Source organism: Zeus faber (assembly GCF_960531495.2).
Source record: "Zeus faber genome assembly, chromosome: 22".
NCBI classification, from domain to species: Eukaryota; Metazoa; Chordata; class Actinopteri; order Zeiformes; family Zeidae; genus Zeus; species Zeus faber.
Genome location: NC_137209.1, coordinates 17851346 through 17869408, shown reverse-complemented (window position 1 = coordinate 17869408; position 18063 = coordinate 17851346). Strand labels below are relative to the sequence as shown.

Here is an 18063-nt window from a genome sequence, read left to right as displayed (position 1 = left end):
GACACTTTATTACAGTTTGAAATGTTTGGTTTGACAAAAGGGCGTCAACAAACCTCTGGACACGGGTCCGCCAGTCAGACTGCGGCGTGTGAGCACACAGCCGCCTGTGCAGTGTGTGTGTGTGTGTGTGTGTGCGCGCGTGCGTGCGTGTGCGTTAAATGAACGTGAGGTGTTTGTCCTCGGCGACGCCGTATGTGTGTTTGTGCTCCTCGAAGAGCTGGGAGAGGGCCTGCAGGTAGTTTCCATGGAGAAGCTCAATGTCTTCGCTGCTGGGGGACGGCGTCTCCGCCACCACGATGGGCCTCCCAACTGGAGGGAGGGAGGGAGGGAGGGAGACAGTCATCATTATCTGTCTTTCAACTTTCTCGAAATGACAAATGTGGACGGTGCCCTGTCTCACTGGCTGTCCCAGATATCGATTTGTGTGTGTGTGTGTGTGTCCATTACCAATAGTGTTTATCGGCTTTCTGTACGGCATCAGACCAAAGTTGTACTGGAAGACGCCGCGAGCGTGAAACAGCGGGATCGCCACTCCCATGATGCCTTGCAGCCGCTCCTGGGGACAGGAAGTACAAGGGTGAGCGACATCGGGCTCCGAGACCAAACCCAAACCTGCACCAACCACCTGTTATTCAGCAGCAGTTTATTGATATTGCTCAGTCGGGTTCAGTGGCCCGTCCCCGAAAAAATGGCCCGTGACAGACTGGCATTGTTGGGAAGCAAACGCAACGCAAGCGTCCGGTGCAGCTCCCTCTCTCTCTCTATTTATTTTTTCTCAGCGGCGACGGAGAATGCACAAAGTGATGCATCATTTTTAGATTCCTCATTTTGTCTTCTTTCCTCTTTACACGCAGTCGTCACCTCAACGCCTGCTCCGACCCACGTCCGCCTGAGCGGTGTGTGAGCGGAATAGGGCCGCGTGGGGTGGCGCACCTGCGTTTGAGCGTTGCGGCTGGCGTGGATTGTGAAATGATAACCGTATTCAGGGCCGGATCGCAAGGACGGAACGCTCGACGACAAAAACGTTGTTTGTATTGCTCTTCTGTGTGGTGGCGCGCGACTATTTACCGCCGTGCGCGCTGTCGCCGAAGCTGTCAGAAATTACAGATTGTACCTTTAAGGGTGAGAGCGAGTGAGTGAACAGCATAATTATTATCATTAGTCAGAATAAAAATAATATTATCATAGTAATGATCTGACCTGCAGGGTGCGTAGAGGGGAGCCGGTGGGATTTGGCATCTGGTCAAACAGCTCGTTTTCACCAAAGGAAAACACTGGAACTAGATGAGCCCTGGACACACACACACACACACACACACACACACACACACACACACAAAAACACACTCTTTAACATTTGCTCTGTCTCTGTTAGCATTGATTATTGTGGGGGTCTCTTTTTATATATATATATATATATATATATATATATATATATATATATATATATATATATATATATATATATATATATATATAAAGTTACACTCATGAATGAAGAGAATTGTATTTTTGTTGTGAAATTTGCACTCAGCATGGTGCTGGAGTTCATTTATCCATTGATCAATTGATTATTGAGTGGCACACACTGGCCTCCGTCAGAGTCTTAACCACACAGAGGGACTACGCACGGAGAGGGAGTGTGTCCCAGTTCATGTAGAAAGTGGTTGGTTTACTTCCCTGGATAAGCCCCACCCGCCCGGGATAGACTCCACCCACCCGTGTTTGAGGGCCAGCTTGATGAAGCCCTTCCGGTTGAGGAGCTGAAAAATATAAAAAAATAAAAATAAATAAAAACAAAGTCACTTCCGCAACAGCGAATGACACTGCGTTACGTCGCACCACCCACCGTAATCCAATCGTGATTAAAAAAAACCAAAACGTTTCATTGAGCTTCTTTCAAGAAATCGAGTTGACAAGTCAAACTAAATATAAATAACGAACGAAAAAAATAAATTGTAATTAAAAATAATTTTATTTCCGGGGTTGGGTGTCGTTCCAACCTCCCGGCGCGGAGAAAATCTCTCGGCAATAACCATGTTTCGGTGCTGATCCCGCTGCGGGGGTAAATACAGCGTGTATGTAGTGTACATATAGACTGCACGTGTGACCTGCAGAGTGAGGGCGCCGGGCCGGGCGTCCAGCGATTCGGGAGCGCCACCTATAGCCACCACAGCCACATGACCTCCCCCGGGGCGAGACAGAAGGTGAGACAGGCTAGACTTAGTGCTGGACACCAAGCCTGGGGGAGGAGAGAGAGAGAGAGAGAGAGAGGGAGAGAGAGAGAGAGAGAGAGAGAGAGAGAGAGAGAGACTTGAGGGGAAACACTGGAAGTTCTGTTATTTCCTCAAAGTTTTCTCCCTTTCTTTTTTTTTTTTTTTTTAAATTGGTGTCTCCCAAAACACACAGCTTGTGACATTCACGTTACACCATTTCATTATTTCAATATTTGATTTCAACATCTAGGCCAAGTCAGCCAGAAACGGGTGTGTGTTCGACCTGTTGTAAGAACATACAGTTGTTGCGTAAGACACTTGTATTCACACACATGCTCGCACACACGCACGCACGCACGCACACGCACACACACACACACACACACACACACACACACACACACACACACACACACACACACACACACACACACACAGAAACGCTGTGAAGCGGCAGACGAGAGGGACGGACAGACAGGCGTACCTCCAGCCATGATGTAGTCCCTGAACAGCGGCACTCTGAACCAGAATGGTAACATCAGCAGATGGGATTTCAAGCCAGGGAACAGGCGAGAAAATCCCGTCACTTCCGTGCAAAAATTACCAAAAGCCCCCGCGACCAGCACACCTGGGCGAGGGACACCAGAGTAGAGAGAGAGAGCGAGAGAGAGAGAGAGAGAGAGCGAGTGAGAGATCAACAGGTGTCAAAGTAAGTTTGCACCTAATATACAGTATATTATGTATTATATCAGTGGCGTCTTGTACTTTGCTGTAGTAAATACAGGGGTGGAAATCGGAATATTTGAAAGAACCGGCCCAGCCTGATGAGGTCACCGCTGTTGCTCCAAAACTTTTTATTTTTATTTTATTTTTAATTTTTTAATCAATCGATTATTATTTTTGTCTACACAATAACCATAACCACGGGGATCGATGCGGAAATCCACGATGGCGGCGAATCGGGCCGAAACTGGGGGATACCGGGTTTGCTCAAAAAGGAATTATCCGCTGTCCCCCCAGGAGAGAGTCTGTCTGTCTCCCTCTACATCTTCTCTAAAGGGAACCGATGAGAGGATCCACCGTTTCGGTCAATGTTGACCAAAAAAAAAAAAAATGATGACGTGATTGGATCGTTTAATTTGTTGACGTGCAGACCTCATGCGACGTACGTTCCTTTAAAACGCTGAGGAGAGCAGCGAGGTGCCGGAGGGATAACTCGGGCTTCGGGCTCCTCAGGCCCCGGGGCGAGGGGAAATGATTGATTTCGGCGCTTCTGCTCGGCGGGTCAGGTGAGGTCATCAACCCCCCTCCGCCGAGGCTGCAGACGGCACCGAGGGTGGAGCGGAGCCCAGGCGGAGTTATACCCTGCACACTCCCCCTGCGCTGGGGGAGGGGAGGGCACCTCACCCCCGAAGTGAGGACACCTTCACCTCATGACACTGCAACTAAACTGTTTATAAACATCTAGTAACTATAAATATATATGTCTTTACTACTGCTTACTGTATTATATAATTCTTTACTCTGTATTGTACTACACCTCTACTCTATCATACTATCACTCTGTACCCTACTATTTATTTTATTACATTGCATACTTGTACTACATTAACCTATGATATACAATAATATATTGCACTACATGTTCTATTTGTATACTATATGCTACATCATAGTACACTGTACTATAGTATTTTGTACCATGAGGATGGAAGCCAAAGATGTAATTGTGTCCGGGATCCAAGTCTGCTGTCTTCACCAACTGGAGAGAGAGAGAGAGAGAGAGAGAGAGAGAGAGAGAGAGAGACACGATTGCAACATCACAAAGTAATCACAAAATCAGTTTTGAAACACACAAACACACACACACACACACACACACACACACACATACACATACACATACACCCACACCCACACCCACACCCACACACAAACACACAAATAGTAGATTAAGAGACAAGTCCACACAAGAATAGTAAAACACACACACACACACTTGGATGTACTGTGTTAGTGCTGCAGATCGATATCAACGTGTTTGCTCATACACGTACTGTATATTAATAGTTCAGCGGCGGGAGAAGCCAAACCAGAGGAATTTAGCGTCATAATCAGAGGATTTCACACGCTTAAAAATCCATCATCACAATCTGCACAGGAACCTATAATTACAAGGTTGAGCAAGTGATACGATATTGCAGGCCTGGCCAACCTGCGGCTCGCGAGCCTCATGCGGCTCTTTGGCTGGTTTCATGCGGCTCTTAAGGGGCTTTCACATGACAAGCGTCAAAAACTCAGAAAAAAAAAAGCGCAGCCATTCATTCCCTATTATGATTATAAAATCGCTATGATGTATCACTCGTTTTCCACCGCGGATCACTTCCTCATTTACTCAAAGCGGACAGCAGCAGGAGTCATGTCCCATTAACGCCTGTTTTATTAGTCCTAATGCCGCGTTTACACCAAAAGCGCCGGGGCAGCGGGCCTCCATACAAAGTCAACGTATAGACTTACGTTAGTAAGATACTGTCAATGTTTGGGTCAACATACGTCTGCGAGTCTGTGTTTTCTACCCAAAAACATGTGAAACCAAAGCATCGATCTGTTCTGACTGACACCCATGTGAAAGAATTGCTTCGAGTGGCAACAACGGAATACAAGCCAGATTTGAAGAGGATTGTTCAAGACAAGGAATGCTAGAAGTCCCACTAAGCAACATGCATAGTAAGAGAAAAACGCTATTGTTAATTATTATATTTTTGTTTGTGGACTTGGTTGAACTGAGAGGTATACCGCTGAAACGCAGTACTTTCATTTAGGAGTCCTGGCTCAATGGTAGCGGCTTTGAACTCGAGATCCGATAGCGGGTTCGATCCTCGTAACCACACATTTTCAAAAATGTGGCCAGGGCTCCAGAACACCTAGTCCCAGGTATATGTTGATGGCCAAAGCATCGGATCGTGTATGGTAGGCAAGAGCCAAAACTGATTCTTAAAGGTTAGGGTTTAAGAATGAACATGAAAAAAATACATCCTTATCATTAAACTCGAAGTCCAATTCCCCCCTCTATGAATAAATAAACAACAGTACTTTTTGAACTGAGAGTTTGTGTGTGTGAGACAGTGCACACAATGTTAATTGTTGAAAATAACTGGCCTGTGGTCTTAGTACTCCATCCATCCTTCCATCCATCTTCAACCGATTATCCTTAGTCGGGTCGCGGGGGCTAGGAGTCAATTTCTGTCATTATCATGTTGGTGTGTGACATTTACAATAAATCTGGCTGAGCAGAGGTCTGTGTGTGTGTGTGTGTGTGAGGAAGGGATGGGGTGATGTTCATGTGTGCCCATGTGTATGATGTGGCTCTTTGCAGTAACACAGTAAAAAAGTGGCTCTTAGTCTCTGACTGGTTGGCCACCCCTGCGATATTGCATCACTCGTCCTTATGAATGAAAACGAGGAGAACCTGCATCACAAGACGATGCACAAGAGACCATAACCACAAACCATTATATTGTTTTATGCAGCGATTGGTAAATATATAAGAATCTAAATACGAACAAATCATCATGGATTTGTTTGAGCACACGAGAAGTCGAATCATGAATCAATCTTTTATTAGTAAACGACCCAGTGAAGTTTCCTGGATTCCCAGGAGTCTTACTGTAATTGGGAAATAGTCTCTGAAATGGTCCCACACTCTCCAGCTGCGAATCCACTGTGACCTGCGACCTCCGCTGGAGGGCGTGTCCCAGTCCAAAAACAGCCAACCAGCGTACAGCGCCGCCAGCATCCACCAATCAGAGACGGCCAGGAGGATGAAGCCTGCGAGACAGCAGTGAGCTGGGGGGTGTGGGGAGGGGGTCATTTAAATTTCACAATTAGTTTTTCAAGCTCAATGTGCAGGTCAACCAAAAGGGTGACACACAGTGAGACGGACAGGCACACAGACACGCACGCCAGCGCACGCACGCACACACACGCACACACACACACACACACACACACACACACACACACACACACCCACACACACACACTCAAGCACTCACACAGGCACTCACACAGGCACTCACACAGGCAGACTCATCCCAGGCACATGATGCTCGACAGACAAAGAGAAAGACAGAGGCAGATGTGCCCTTTGCCCTTGAGCAAGGCACTTACACATGGCCGGGGGCGGGGGGGACGAATGATTAGAAAAGATTGATAATAAGTTACCATTCAATATTGATCAGAGCAAGCAAACACTCTTGGATTAGAGAGAGAGATAGAGACAGAGAGAGAGAGAGAGAGAGAGAGAAAGACTGACAATTGGGAAACACCAGCTCGTAGGCGGGCGGACAGACAGACAGACAGACAGACAGACAGACAGACAGACAGACAGTCAGACAGGTTTCGAGCAGAGTTTCGAGCAGCTCACATCAAAACAATTGGCTATAATAATGAGGCAATGAGAATAGCATGTGAAAATTAATTGGCAATAAGCAATACACCTTAAATCACCGACAGACAGACAGATAGATAGATAGATAGATAGACAGATAGATAGATAGATAGATAGATAGATAGATAGATAGATAGATAGATAGATAGATAGATAGATAGATAGATAGATAGATAGATAGATAGATAGATAGACAGGTGGACGGACTGACCCATGGCGAGGAAGGAGAAGAGCCACTGGAACACGGCGGCTGTCTGGACTCTCCTCCGCAGAGGAATGTTCAGCGGCGCGAACCTGATCTTCATGCCGAGACGCGCGCACCCACCCCCGGGTCCAGTCTTCCAAGCGGCTCTCCCCCTCGGGAACTTTTCGGACGCGCTCCTACCGCCTCCGCCAGCCTTCCCTCCCTTCCGCCTCCTTCTCTCTCCGAAAGTCTCTCTTCTCCCCCGGACAACTTCCAAACAAGTACGCCCCCCAAAAAGACGTGCAACGGTCAGTGCGCCTGCGCAGTAGACCCTCCTCCGACCGCGGTCCTCCAATCGCAGCGGGGTCCGAGGGGCGCGCTTTCCGACCCGCAGGGCGCCGCGGGGGCGGGGGGTCTTCTCGTGGCCTCTGATCGATCCAAATTCCGCAGCAACGCCATTCGCAACAACCTTCATATTTCATCCGTATCTCAGACCGCGAATGAGCGCATCTTCTCACGACAACGCGACCGGGATTCAACAGCACAGCCCACGGCTACCCGTGATGGTGGTCCCGGTGTCGTGCCAAAAAGTGATCGTCCGCCAGAAACCGATTGCCGAAAAGTGATCGCAGCATCAACCTTGTCACCGAAACGTTATTTATGCCTCGAAATGACTTGGTTTCATCCATGAGGGGTTATATTTTAAAGATTGTAGCCTATTCCGTTATTTTTACTTGTTAAAATGTCTTTAAAGGGCCAACACCAGTCACGTGTCGTTTTCCACTTGCCAAAAAGTCATTGCAGCTCCTACCTTATGACTGAAAGGTTGTTAATGAGTCAAAATGACTTGATTTCACTCTTGATGGTTATATTGGACAGATTGTAGCCCACCCAGTCCCTTTTACCAGTTCAAATGCATTTAAAAGGCCAAAACAACTCACAAAATGCAGCTTTGCACTTGACAAACCATAAAATTCAGTTTTTCCACTTGTCAAAAAGTGATTGCAGCTCCCACCTTGTGACCGAAAGGTTGTTTATGACTCAAAATGACTTGGTTTTATTCACGGGGGCTATATTTGACGGATTATAACCCACCCAGCGGACGGCAATCCCTTTTTGGCGGATGGTCGCTTTTTTGGCACGACTCCTGTCCCGCCACCCCACCCATTGTTCTTCCTATGGCGGACATGGAGGACTCGTCGTGCTCCAGGAGCCTTTGGCCCCTGATTGTGTTTGTCAACGATTGTATTTGTTGCGAACTCGATGATCTGAGCACGTTGCGTCCATCTGTCCTCCAGTCGCTGTTTCCCAAATGTCAGCAGCCACGGCGTTGCCATCGTAGCACACTTGGCACACTCTATCTCACACACACGCACTTACTCACGTACGCACACACACACACGCACGCACACGCACGCGCACACACACACACTCACACACACACACACACACACACACACACACACACACACACACAATTCTGCAAGTATCCGCTAGAGGGCGGCGTGGCGCCACCAGTGTATTTTCCCAGAATGCACCGCACTGTTATTGTTGCCGTCGGACCGACATGGCGCCGCTGGGATGCGTCCTGCAGAGGACGCTGGCCCGAATCCGGCCCGATTCGGCTCCACCCGGACCCTCACACCAGGTCACACCCATCCTGATCACCACCCCTCTATCTATCTATCTATCTGTTTATCATCTCTCTGTCATCTGTCTGTCTGTCTGTTGCCGCGTTCTCTTTCACCCCTCACCACAATCCTTTTTTCCCCCTCAACTGACTTCGCATCATCCAGTCGCTCCTCGACCATCGCTCTATCGTCCCGTCATACGTCTCTGTGGCAGTTTCTCCCCCCACACTCCACCCAAGTGGCGTGTTCAGAGACCTCCGGAGACAGAGACACTGTAGACACCAGTTCATTGTAGAGAGTTGGCCAGGTGGAATTAGCCAGGAGCAGATAGACACACGTGTCACGACAGGGCTCCTCTCCCGAGTGAGTGTGGGGATGAGGGTTTTACCTGCTGCTCGTTAGACCAACACACGAGCAACAGGTATGCAGCCACACTGATCCTGGGTCCGCCAATTACCAAGACAGGTGTGGCTGCTCAAACCACACCATCCCCAAACCACAATCTATTATCCCTCCATCATTCTGTCATACCTCTAACATCCTTCCATCATTCTGTCTTTCCTTGTCCCTCCTGTGTCATCCCTCCAAATTATATTAGATTATATTATGTTACATTCTATTGTATTGTATTTTATTATATTATGCTATATTATATTATACTATATTAAATTATATTATATTATATTATACTATATTATATTATATTATATTACACTATTATATTATGTTACATTCTATTCTATTCTATTCTATTATATTCTTATTATATTGTATTATGTTACATTCTATTCTGTTCTATTTTATTGTATTCTACTATATTATATTATATTATATTATATTATATTATATTATATTAGACTATTATATTATGTTACATTCTATTCTATTCTATTCTATTCTATTATTATTATATTATATTATGTTGCATTCTATTCTATTGTATTTTATTATATTATACTGTATTATACTATATTATATTACATTATGTTATGTTATTTGTCCCTGCCACTCTTAATCTTAATCTTATTTAATTATTTTGGAACTGGGTTATAAATATTATTTACCAAACATACCCTATACTCGATTATGTACTTTTAATCCTAATTATACATTTTCATTACTACTAATATTTCATTTCTGAGCAATGTTATGTTCTTTTATCTGACGTTTTTGATTGGATGCAGGAAGAATTACCACTGTACTGCACCGTATTATGCAACATAAATAATGTGATTTCAGTAGATTTCTTGAGATCATGTAAAATTCCTGCTGATCACTGTGACAGTAGAATGCAATAGAGCGGGAAAGTGAAGATGACGATGAAGATGCGCGTGTGTGTGTGTGGGTGTGTGTGTGCGTGTGTGCGTGTCTTCCTCCCAGACGGACACCATGTGCAGTCCTGTCACCTGCCGCGAGACTCTGTTCGTGGTGAGCGTCCATCGCTACGGCCGCGACCCGAGGGCCGCCATCTTCTTCCCACAAGCCGTCCTGTCCGGTGAGACCTGCTGCTTACAGTAATATATATATACGTTATAAATTAAATGTTATAATATCAAGATGTTCATATTAAGCAATATCGATATTGATCACAATTTTAAATCACAATTTGCGTAAAACTCTTGGGGGCGGTGCAGCAGACAAGGTAAAATCTAAATGAAACCGAGCTAATACGACCTAAATTAATCCAGAATTAGAAAAAATGCCTTTCTGAGACGTCGCTCAATTTTCAGACAAATTAGTTCTCGGCCAATTCTAGAGACCCCATTTGCATCGCCAGGCGAAGACCTGTACGACATCACGGTTACCGACGGCGACTGCCGACTGCGCGTCACTCTGGATCCGGGTCTCAACGGTTTGGTGGAAAAAAACGACCTGCGCGCGGGGGCGGCGCTGAGCCACGCCTCCTTCAGCCCCACCCTGTCGTCCGACCGATGGGATGAGCCCGCCGGGGGAGTCGGCAGTGAGGAGGTGGAGTCTCTGGGCTCAGCAAGAAAGAGCAAGAGGTGGATGATTTTAAACTCTGTCGCATCTTTTAAAGGGATACTCCAGTTTTTTGGGGGAAATTCACTTCTATCTCACCCAGATTCCAGCCAGTTTCATCCTTGTGTGTCCAGTAGAGATAGCGACAGTTAGCTGCATGCTAACGGTGGTAACTCAGGGACCAACTAGCCCAGCTCCTGTGAAATTGGGGAAATAACATTACATTTCAGTTATACTCAGATCACGTTTTTTAAATGAAATAAATTATGAAATAATATTTCATAATTAATTTCATCCAAATATATATGATATATATGATACATTTTTTATAGTATTATTATACTTTTATAGTAATATATACCATATACTATATATTACACTATATTCTATACTATATTCCATATATTACATTATTATTGATATATTTTTCATAACTTATGACGTAATTTTAACATATTTATATTTCTGCTTGGCTTTGAACATGGTATGCTTATGATGTGGAACTTATTTGGATGTTTTATGGTTGTGCGTGTGTGTGCGTGTGTGCGTGTGTGTGTGTGGCGCAGAGCGCTGAGGTTGGTGAATGTGGAGGTTTGTGAGGATGCAGACAGACAGGACAGGCAGACACACAGCCTGCCTTGGTTCTCACCATCACACAGCACGGAGGACACACCGACGCTGGATACAACGAGCACAGGTCAGATAACGGTCTTGACCAATGAACGACTGATTGATTGATTGATTGATTGATTGATTGATCGATCCGTCTAGGCGCTCTGGCCCCCTTGCTCGCCAATAGGAGCTGCTTTCTTCCTCTATGGAACAACAGAGATTACATCGGCGAGCAGTGGAGGAGCTCCGCCCCTCGGCGACCCGAGGAGGAAGAGGAAGAGGAGGAGGAGGAAGAGGAGAGGGGTAGAGTGTTGGATTCTAGAGTTTCCCCCCGCCGACGCACGGCCGCTCTGGGTTCGACCCGTTTGGTCTGACGTGCGACAGGAAATGCTGTGCGTTTGTTTTCCTCCAGCGGAGTGCCCCGGCGTGACGGTGCGCGAGCTCAGAGACGCCTTCCTCTCCGGGCGCCGCGACATCGCGGCGGGCGTCGTGAGGCGTCACCTGATCGTACGCATCGTCAACAAGTCCCACCTGATGTACTATGGGAAAGTGGACAGCAACTGCGAATGCCCCTACAAGGTCAGCGACACACACACACACACACAAACACACACACACACACACACACACACACACACAGGAAGAGGATACTTCCTAGAGAGGAGCGTCTCATTATATGTTTAATATGCCCCGCCCTCCTCCCCCAGGTGCTTTTGGAGGTGTGCGACGTCTCCTCTGCCGTGTGTGTTGTGCTGTGGAACAGTGTGTGTGTGGAGTGGTATCTGTCGCTGAGGCCCGGACATCTCCTCAAACTGAGTCGGTACCGAGTCAAAGCCAGCTACCAGGCCAGAGACAGCGACATAGGTACACGCGGTCCACGCACACTCTACACGCTGTACACACACACACACACACACACACACACACACACACACACACACACACAATCCATCGGACGTGTTTTCACCGATCCCTCTGCTTGTCTGTGTTTCTTTTTTTTTTGGTTTGTTTCTGTCTCTCGCTCTGCCGACCCGTCTCTCCAGAGATCAGCGTGAACAGCCGGAACCCTGCAGCTCAGATCTCCCTCCTCCCAGAATCCTCTCTTTCTCCGGAGTACCTTCCCCCCAAACCCCAGTACTGCTTCCACAGCGGGTACAACACACACGCACACGCACGCACGCACACACACACCAAATCTTACTGATACCAGCTTTAATGCTCAATAGCTCTGGCACAGAGAACAACAATACAGTAACACAGACTGTGTTGTATCTAGATTAGATCAGATTAGATCAAATGAGATTAGGCTGAATGACACTGTATCAGATGATTTCAGATCAGATCACATTGTCTCAATCGATGTTGGTATCGTGCAAACTACGCTGAAATTCCTGTCCGGCAGGAAGCAGCTGTTGGCATCTCCCCACGGCAGCGTGTGTGATGTCATTGGCCTGGTGACGTTCTCAGGGCGGCCCGAGCGAGTCAGAAGCAGGGGTGAGGGTCACCGCGTTGGCATGGTCATTGAACCACACACACACACACACACACACACACACACACACACACACACACACACACACACACACACGCCTTGAATGTCCCGCTGTGTGTCGATTGGCAGACGGCCGAGGGGCGGAGCTGTTGCAGTATCGCTGGCTGTCATTGGAGGATGGGACCAGCGATCAGCCGATCATGGTGCAGCTTTACACCACATCCCAGCCAGAGACGCACGACAAACTGTTTCCGCGTAAGAAAAATACTTGATAAATGCGCATGTAAGACTAAACAAACTATAATTGTAGTTCAGTGCCTATTTTATAACCACAACTATGCAAGTGGATTGGACAAAATTATTTAGATATTATATCACACGTACAATGGTGTTTTGTGAGGTTGGTTGCCAAATGGCAGCTGACAATAAGTACTTTTAAGTTTTCAAAGCAAAGATGTGATAATTATAAAAAGGCCAAATAGTCAGCGTCCCAAACGGCTTTTCTGGGCTTTTAGGAGTAATAAACAGAAACCTCCCTTTCTACTTCTTCTCTGCAGTGTGTGTGTTGGTGTGCACCAGGTTAACGGTGGTCAGAACAGACAGATATTACTACCTGACAAACACAACCTACACACAGGTCTACTGCACAGGTAACGCACACACGCACACACACATACACACACACTATTGTGCTATATAATAATAAATATAATTTAATAATTGGACTATAATGACCCTCCCTGTCCTCCACACTGATTGGTTAAAATGGTGATGGTTCCGTGCTGTGATTGGTTGATGGGCAGGTCAAGGCGACCACTCGAAGATGCCGTACCGTAAGCTCCGCCCCGTTCGTCTCTTCATCCGATGGCTGCAGAGCCAGAAGGAGCCGGAGGTTCTGAGCAGGGCCATGATTGGTGGATTCTTCACCTACCCGCCCCCGCCGGTCTCCTTGAGAAGCTACATGAAGGACAGGGGAGGTCTGTCGTTCTCCGCCTGTCTGTCTTTCTGCCTGTCTGTCTCTGGCTAACTGACTGACGGACAGATGTCCGCCTGGAATTTTTGTCCTACCAGGGCAGCTTTTTTTTCTGAGGGGGGTGGAGCTACAGAAGGAGGTGGAGATGCTGCGTTACCGTGAGAGACGCAGGCTGTGCATCCAGGCAACCATTACCACGGTGATGTACGCCCGCCGAGGCAAAGTAAGCAGCATCAAAGGTATTCGATATATTCTGTCCATTCAAAATATGCCATACTAATCATGAGATCGTCAACCTCTACCTGTCTGTCTGTCTGTCTGTCTGTCTGTCTGTCTGTCTGTCTGTCTGTCTGTCTGTCGGTCCCTCTCTCCCTCTCAGGAGGACCAGTGTCTGGTGTGGACAAACAGAGCCTTCTCTCCCTCTCCCTGCTCCTATCCTCTCCTCGCCTCCTCTCCCCTCCACCCTGCTCCCTCTCCCTCTCTGTCCTCCCCCTCGTCTTGCTCCGTCGCCTCCTCCGTCAGCTATCCGAGGCAGCGCACCCGTGGAGGGAGCCCACGGTCGGTGGAGTTGTTTAAACTCACTGCTTTGCCTTTGTCCGAGAACAGCTCCCTTTCAACACTCACTGCAGCTGGAAATAGAAAATTGAATATGAATAAAAATAAAATAATAATATAAAATACCTTAAAGTACTGCTAGGGGTGCCCAGAGGTGGATGTTATATGAATAATATTGAAAAAATTGTGCTGTCATGTTTTGACTAAATAATTTGTGTTTCATTAAGGCCTATCAGTGGAAACCATTGTTGGACTTTTCGGATGTTTATTGAGCTTGGAATATAATTCTTAGTATGACATACGTGAGTCCGGATGTGTGTTGGAGTTTGACTTGCAGTGATGCTTAATTCAGTCTTCTACACCGTGTGTGTGTGTGTGTGTGTGTGTGTGTGTGTGTGTGTGTGTGTGTGTGTGTGTGTGTGTGTCTCAGGTCTTCAAAACGTAAACATCCCGTACACATGGAAAGGAGGCTGAAGAGGTTACAACACACACACACACACACACACACACACACACACACACACACACACACACACACACACACACACACACACACACACACACACACACACACACACACACACACAGGCCTGACATGACATCTCATTGAACAGTATGAAGAGTTAAAGCCATTGTATCAGGAAATGTGTCTGTCTGTCTGTATGTCTGTCTCTAGACCACTGATTACCTCAGAAGAACCCCAAGACAGAGAGACAGGTAGGGATTTGTGTGTACAAAGGTTCATGGGTTCAAGGGCTCACGGATTTGGGGTTCAGGGTTCGTGTGTGTGTGTGTGTGTGTGTGTCCAGATGCACTCTGGGAAGCCTCGATGGAATTTTTACACAAAACGAACGAAGAGCACGAAGATGATGATGATGACAAGGACGACGAAGACTCCGGTTCCTTCGTCTCGGCAGCCCTACCCCCCTGCTTCCCCGCCATCGCTACGGAGACGCTGCCGTTGCGCTACAGCCCCGACAGCCGTGACAAGGTGGCGGCTGCCATGGCGATGCAGTCGGGGGAAAGTGGGCTGGGCTCCCGTGAAACAGAGGCGGAGTCTAACTCCACCGTAGAGAGTTACTTTGTACTGACGCTAAGAGGTAGGCACAGTACACAGACAGTACTCATTCAGTACACACTGTGCATGCAGTTCACTTTCCAATGGTGTCACATGAAGGGACCTTTGGAGTGACATTATTCAGATAGATTAGAAACCTTTAAAAAGTAACCCTCCTCTCTCCCTCTAGCGTTGACGGACAGTGTATCCGTGGATGCGCTCTTCCTCCCCTCTCCTCCTCTCCTTTTCCACTCCAACACCTGGCTCCCCATCCTGTCCCACGGGGCCTTCTCCTCCCAGACGCCTCCACCTTCACCAGGTCAGCGAATATCAACACGCTCCCCCCACCGTTAGTCATTTAATGTTTAAAATGAGGCGCAATGGAGATTTTGCTTCCCGTTTTTTAAACGCAAGTTTTTTTATCCGTATAATATTTTTTTGATGGCACGTCCTGATGTCGCCCATTTTGCCAAATAGCAGATTTAAGCCTTTAACATTTAGCTGATGTAGGAGTGCTGTGTTATTTTCTGCCAAAAGCCGTGATGTGTAAATTGACATGACAATGTTTGTTGGGCGACAGAAAAATCGACAATGTAATCAAGACAACCACAATACCGGGAGCTCCTCGCGGTCCATATACATGTTAATTACACGGCTCTGTGGAGTACTTGATTCTGATTGGTCAACAGCGCGCAATCAGTGGTGAGTTCATTTCCGAATAATGAGCGCTGATCCACTGACATGGATTCACACCCCAACGCATCACGCCGCCCACATGCTTCGCTGCGTCGTTCTTATTCAGTTCAGAACCACACACCTTCCATGCACCTTCGGCGGGCGTGCGGGATAGGGCGGGGGAGGCGGTGGGCGCTGGCGAGGAAGCTCAACCCGCCGGTCTTCTCTCTCTTGCAGCCGACCTCATCGGCATGGCGGGCCAGCTGGCCAATCGGAGGCTGGTGTGCCTGCTGGAGGCGTGCCGTCTGGGCAGAGCCAGAACAGAGCTGGTGCTGAGCCGCGCCTTTCCGCTCAGAGACTGACCCCCGCCGCCGGCGTTTTAAGCGGAAGCTTAAAGCAAGTGTCAAGCTTTCAAGCGGCTTTCAAGAAAGGAAAGAAAATGTTTGGTTTCCATAAGTGAGATGTATTTGAGTTTTTTTTTGTTTTTTTTTATCGTTTTAAAAGCATTTTCTTTTTCATGGGAACAACGTCATGTTTCAAAGAAGGAGTGTCATTATAAGCTTATTTAAAGTCTTCTGTACTTTAGTTGTGTTGTACATGTGTGTTATTAAAAACCACAAAAAACGTATTTATTCTGTCCTGGTCTGTAGCTGTATCCATATGTGTGCCTACTGCCCTCACAATTATGCTTATTGTTCATGATATTTTTATATTTATTTTGACATGTTATACCTGCGGTTTGGTCAATGAGAGGTCATCATCTTCACCTTCATCTGGAGGTCCTGGTCTGTTCTAAACATGAAGCTTTACATGGTGAAATAGTGCGGCAGACGGAATGACGAGCGTGCAATAAATTCATCTTTTTATCATGTTTATTGATAGTGGTGAAAAGTGTCGGCGTACACACACAAGTTAAGATTTTAAGATCATCCCTGAATATATTTTATTTTATTTGAATCTGGTCTCTCCGTCCTAACACCCCAGGGATCCATTGAGACGTTCCGGTGTTTTGTTTTCACCGTAGGATAAGAAATCATGAAGTAGAATAACCAGGCCCACGGCCATTTATCAATATTTGCACTTGTTTGCTGTGACCCTTCATGGTCCAAGTTCCCAAATATCCCAGCATGCATTTAGAAAAATGAGGCTACAACAGAGGGAAACCTGGGAGCCCATCATTTGAGTGCTCGGTATTCATGAATGACCGTGGGAACAAAAAAAGGACTCACCCGTAATAACGATTAAAGCACGTAAAAAAAACGCCCCTCGAGGGGATAGATATTGTAGGATGAAAAGTTCCCTGGCGGCGGGAGGAGGAGGCGTAGGGCACGGCCTGGTTCGATTCCTATGTCTTGGATGTCTGGGACGATGGCCCCCCCCCGCGCACGACCGCCGGACGAAAAACAGGAAACTTTGCCGCACGGGCACGGAGGGAGACGAGCAGTGAGCCTTGCCCGTGAGGAAAGGCCGCGGGAAGGGCGGAGCTAGGAGCGCAGCGTGTGCTTCTGGCAGATGAAGCGCAGGGCCTCGGTGCAGTGCAGGTCGTTCAGCTGACCGTTGGCGTGGAGGTGGGCACAGTCCTCCGTGACGCCGATGCCGCTGTCACCCGCCCAGTTATCCGGCTGGTTGGGCTTCCACTGGCTGAAACGCAAACATTCCGTTTTCCGGTAAACCCCCAACCCAACGCATCCGTGTACACAACCGACGGGCAGACGGACGGGTGGACAGACAGACAGGCATACCGGCGGTCCATGACGTAGGGACTCTGGTTGACCCACTCCCACTTCCCCGTTCGCTCGTCCGTTAAACCAATCCAAAAGAACAGGTGTCTGGCTTTGGATCTAACATAGGTCTGGAGAGAGAGAGAGAGAGACGGGTGGGGGTGGGGGTGGGGGTGTGGGTGAGGGAAGGAAAGAGAGACGATCAGAATAAGAAGAAAATAAAGGTGCGTAATTCTTGAGATTGAAGACTGTTTGTCCCGAGGAGAGCACCAGATGTTCCTCAGAGAAGGACGGACGGTTCACCCTTCCGGCGCCCCGAGATCTCAATTTTGCCTCCCCTGGTAGTCTGTTTGCATCGTCCGAAATGTATACTTTCGGGTTGGTTTTCGATTTGGTCCGATTCGGCTTTGCGCCGCCGGGGGTCGAGGAGAGGCTGGAGAGGTGCAGACGTGTCACGGAGGGGTCGATATAAGAGCCGGTGCACTTGCACCCCACTGCTTCATTCCCAAAGTGCAAA

General features: G+C 47.5%; 2 protein-coding genes across 3 annotated transcripts; one reads left to right on the top strand and one right to left on the bottom strand.

Annotated features, from left to right (window-relative positions):
* Positions 1-8: 8 nt before the first annotated feature.
* mogat3a (monoacylglycerol O-acyltransferase 3a) lies at positions 9-7112 on the bottom strand. Its single transcript, XM_080022861.1, has 9 exons — positions 6878-7112; positions 5884-6062; positions 3918-3978; positions 2701-2844; positions 2112-2242; positions 1720-1763; positions 1201-1291; positions 448-556; positions 9-309 (listed from the first exon to the last, which is right to left on the bottom strand). Exons 1-9 carry the CDS (start codon positions 6969-6971, stop codon positions 155-157), a joined length of 1008 nt encoding a protein of 335 aa, XP_079878987.1. The 5' UTR covers positions 6972-7112; the 3' UTR covers positions 9-154.
* Positions 7113-8394: 1282 nt separating this feature from the next.
* Positions 8395-16434, top strand: LOC307247503 (RPA-related protein RADX). Of its 2 annotated transcripts, none has more exons than XM_080023661.1 (19): positions 8395-8498; positions 9862-9976; positions 10259-10484; positions 11028-11158; positions 11233-11376; positions 11486-11652; positions 11781-11937; positions 12117-12225; positions 12476-12567; positions 12695-12820; positions 13123-13215; positions 13369-13542; positions 13637-13761; positions 13918-14096; positions 14524-14571; positions 14770-14810; positions 14903-15193; positions 15341-15469; positions 16063-16434. In XM_080023661.1, exons 1-19 carry the CDS (start codon positions 8418-8420, stop codon positions 16185-16187), a joined length of 2553 nt encoding a protein of 850 aa, XP_079879787.1. In that variant the 5' UTR covers positions 8395-8417; the 3' UTR covers positions 16188-16434. The 2 variants fall into 2 exon arrangements, with proteins under 2 accessions (XP_079879787.1, XP_079879786.1); XM_080023660.1 differs by having other exon boundaries at positions 10238-10484.
* The last annotated feature ends 1629 nt before the right edge of the window (positions 16435-18063 follow it).

Coding starts and splice junctions, on each gene's coding strand:
- mogat3a (XM_080022861.1), bottom strand. CDS start 6,971: ATGAAGATCAGGTTCGCGCCGCTGAACATTCCTCTGCGGAGGAGAGTC. Junction 6,063..6,877: donor CTTCTCCTTCCTCGCCATGG/GTCAGTCCGTCC, acceptor CACACCCCCCAG/CTCACTGCTGTCTCGCAGGC. Junction 2,845..3,917: donor CTTTGGCTTCCATCCTCATG/GTACAAAATACT, acceptor TCCCTCGCCCAG/GTGTGCTGGTCGCGGGGGCT.
- LOC307247503 (XM_080023660.1), top strand. CDS start 8,418: ATGGCGCCGCTGGGATGCGTCCTGCAGAGGACGCTGGCCCGAATCCGG. Junction 14,097..14,523: donor ACCCGTGGAGGGAGCCCACG/GTCGGTGGAGTT, acceptor TGTGTGTCTCAG/GTCTTCAAAACGTAAACATC. Junction 14,811..14,902: donor ACCCCAAGACAGAGAGACAG/GTAGGGATTTGT, acceptor GTGTGTGTCCAG/ATGCACTCTGGGAAGCCTCG.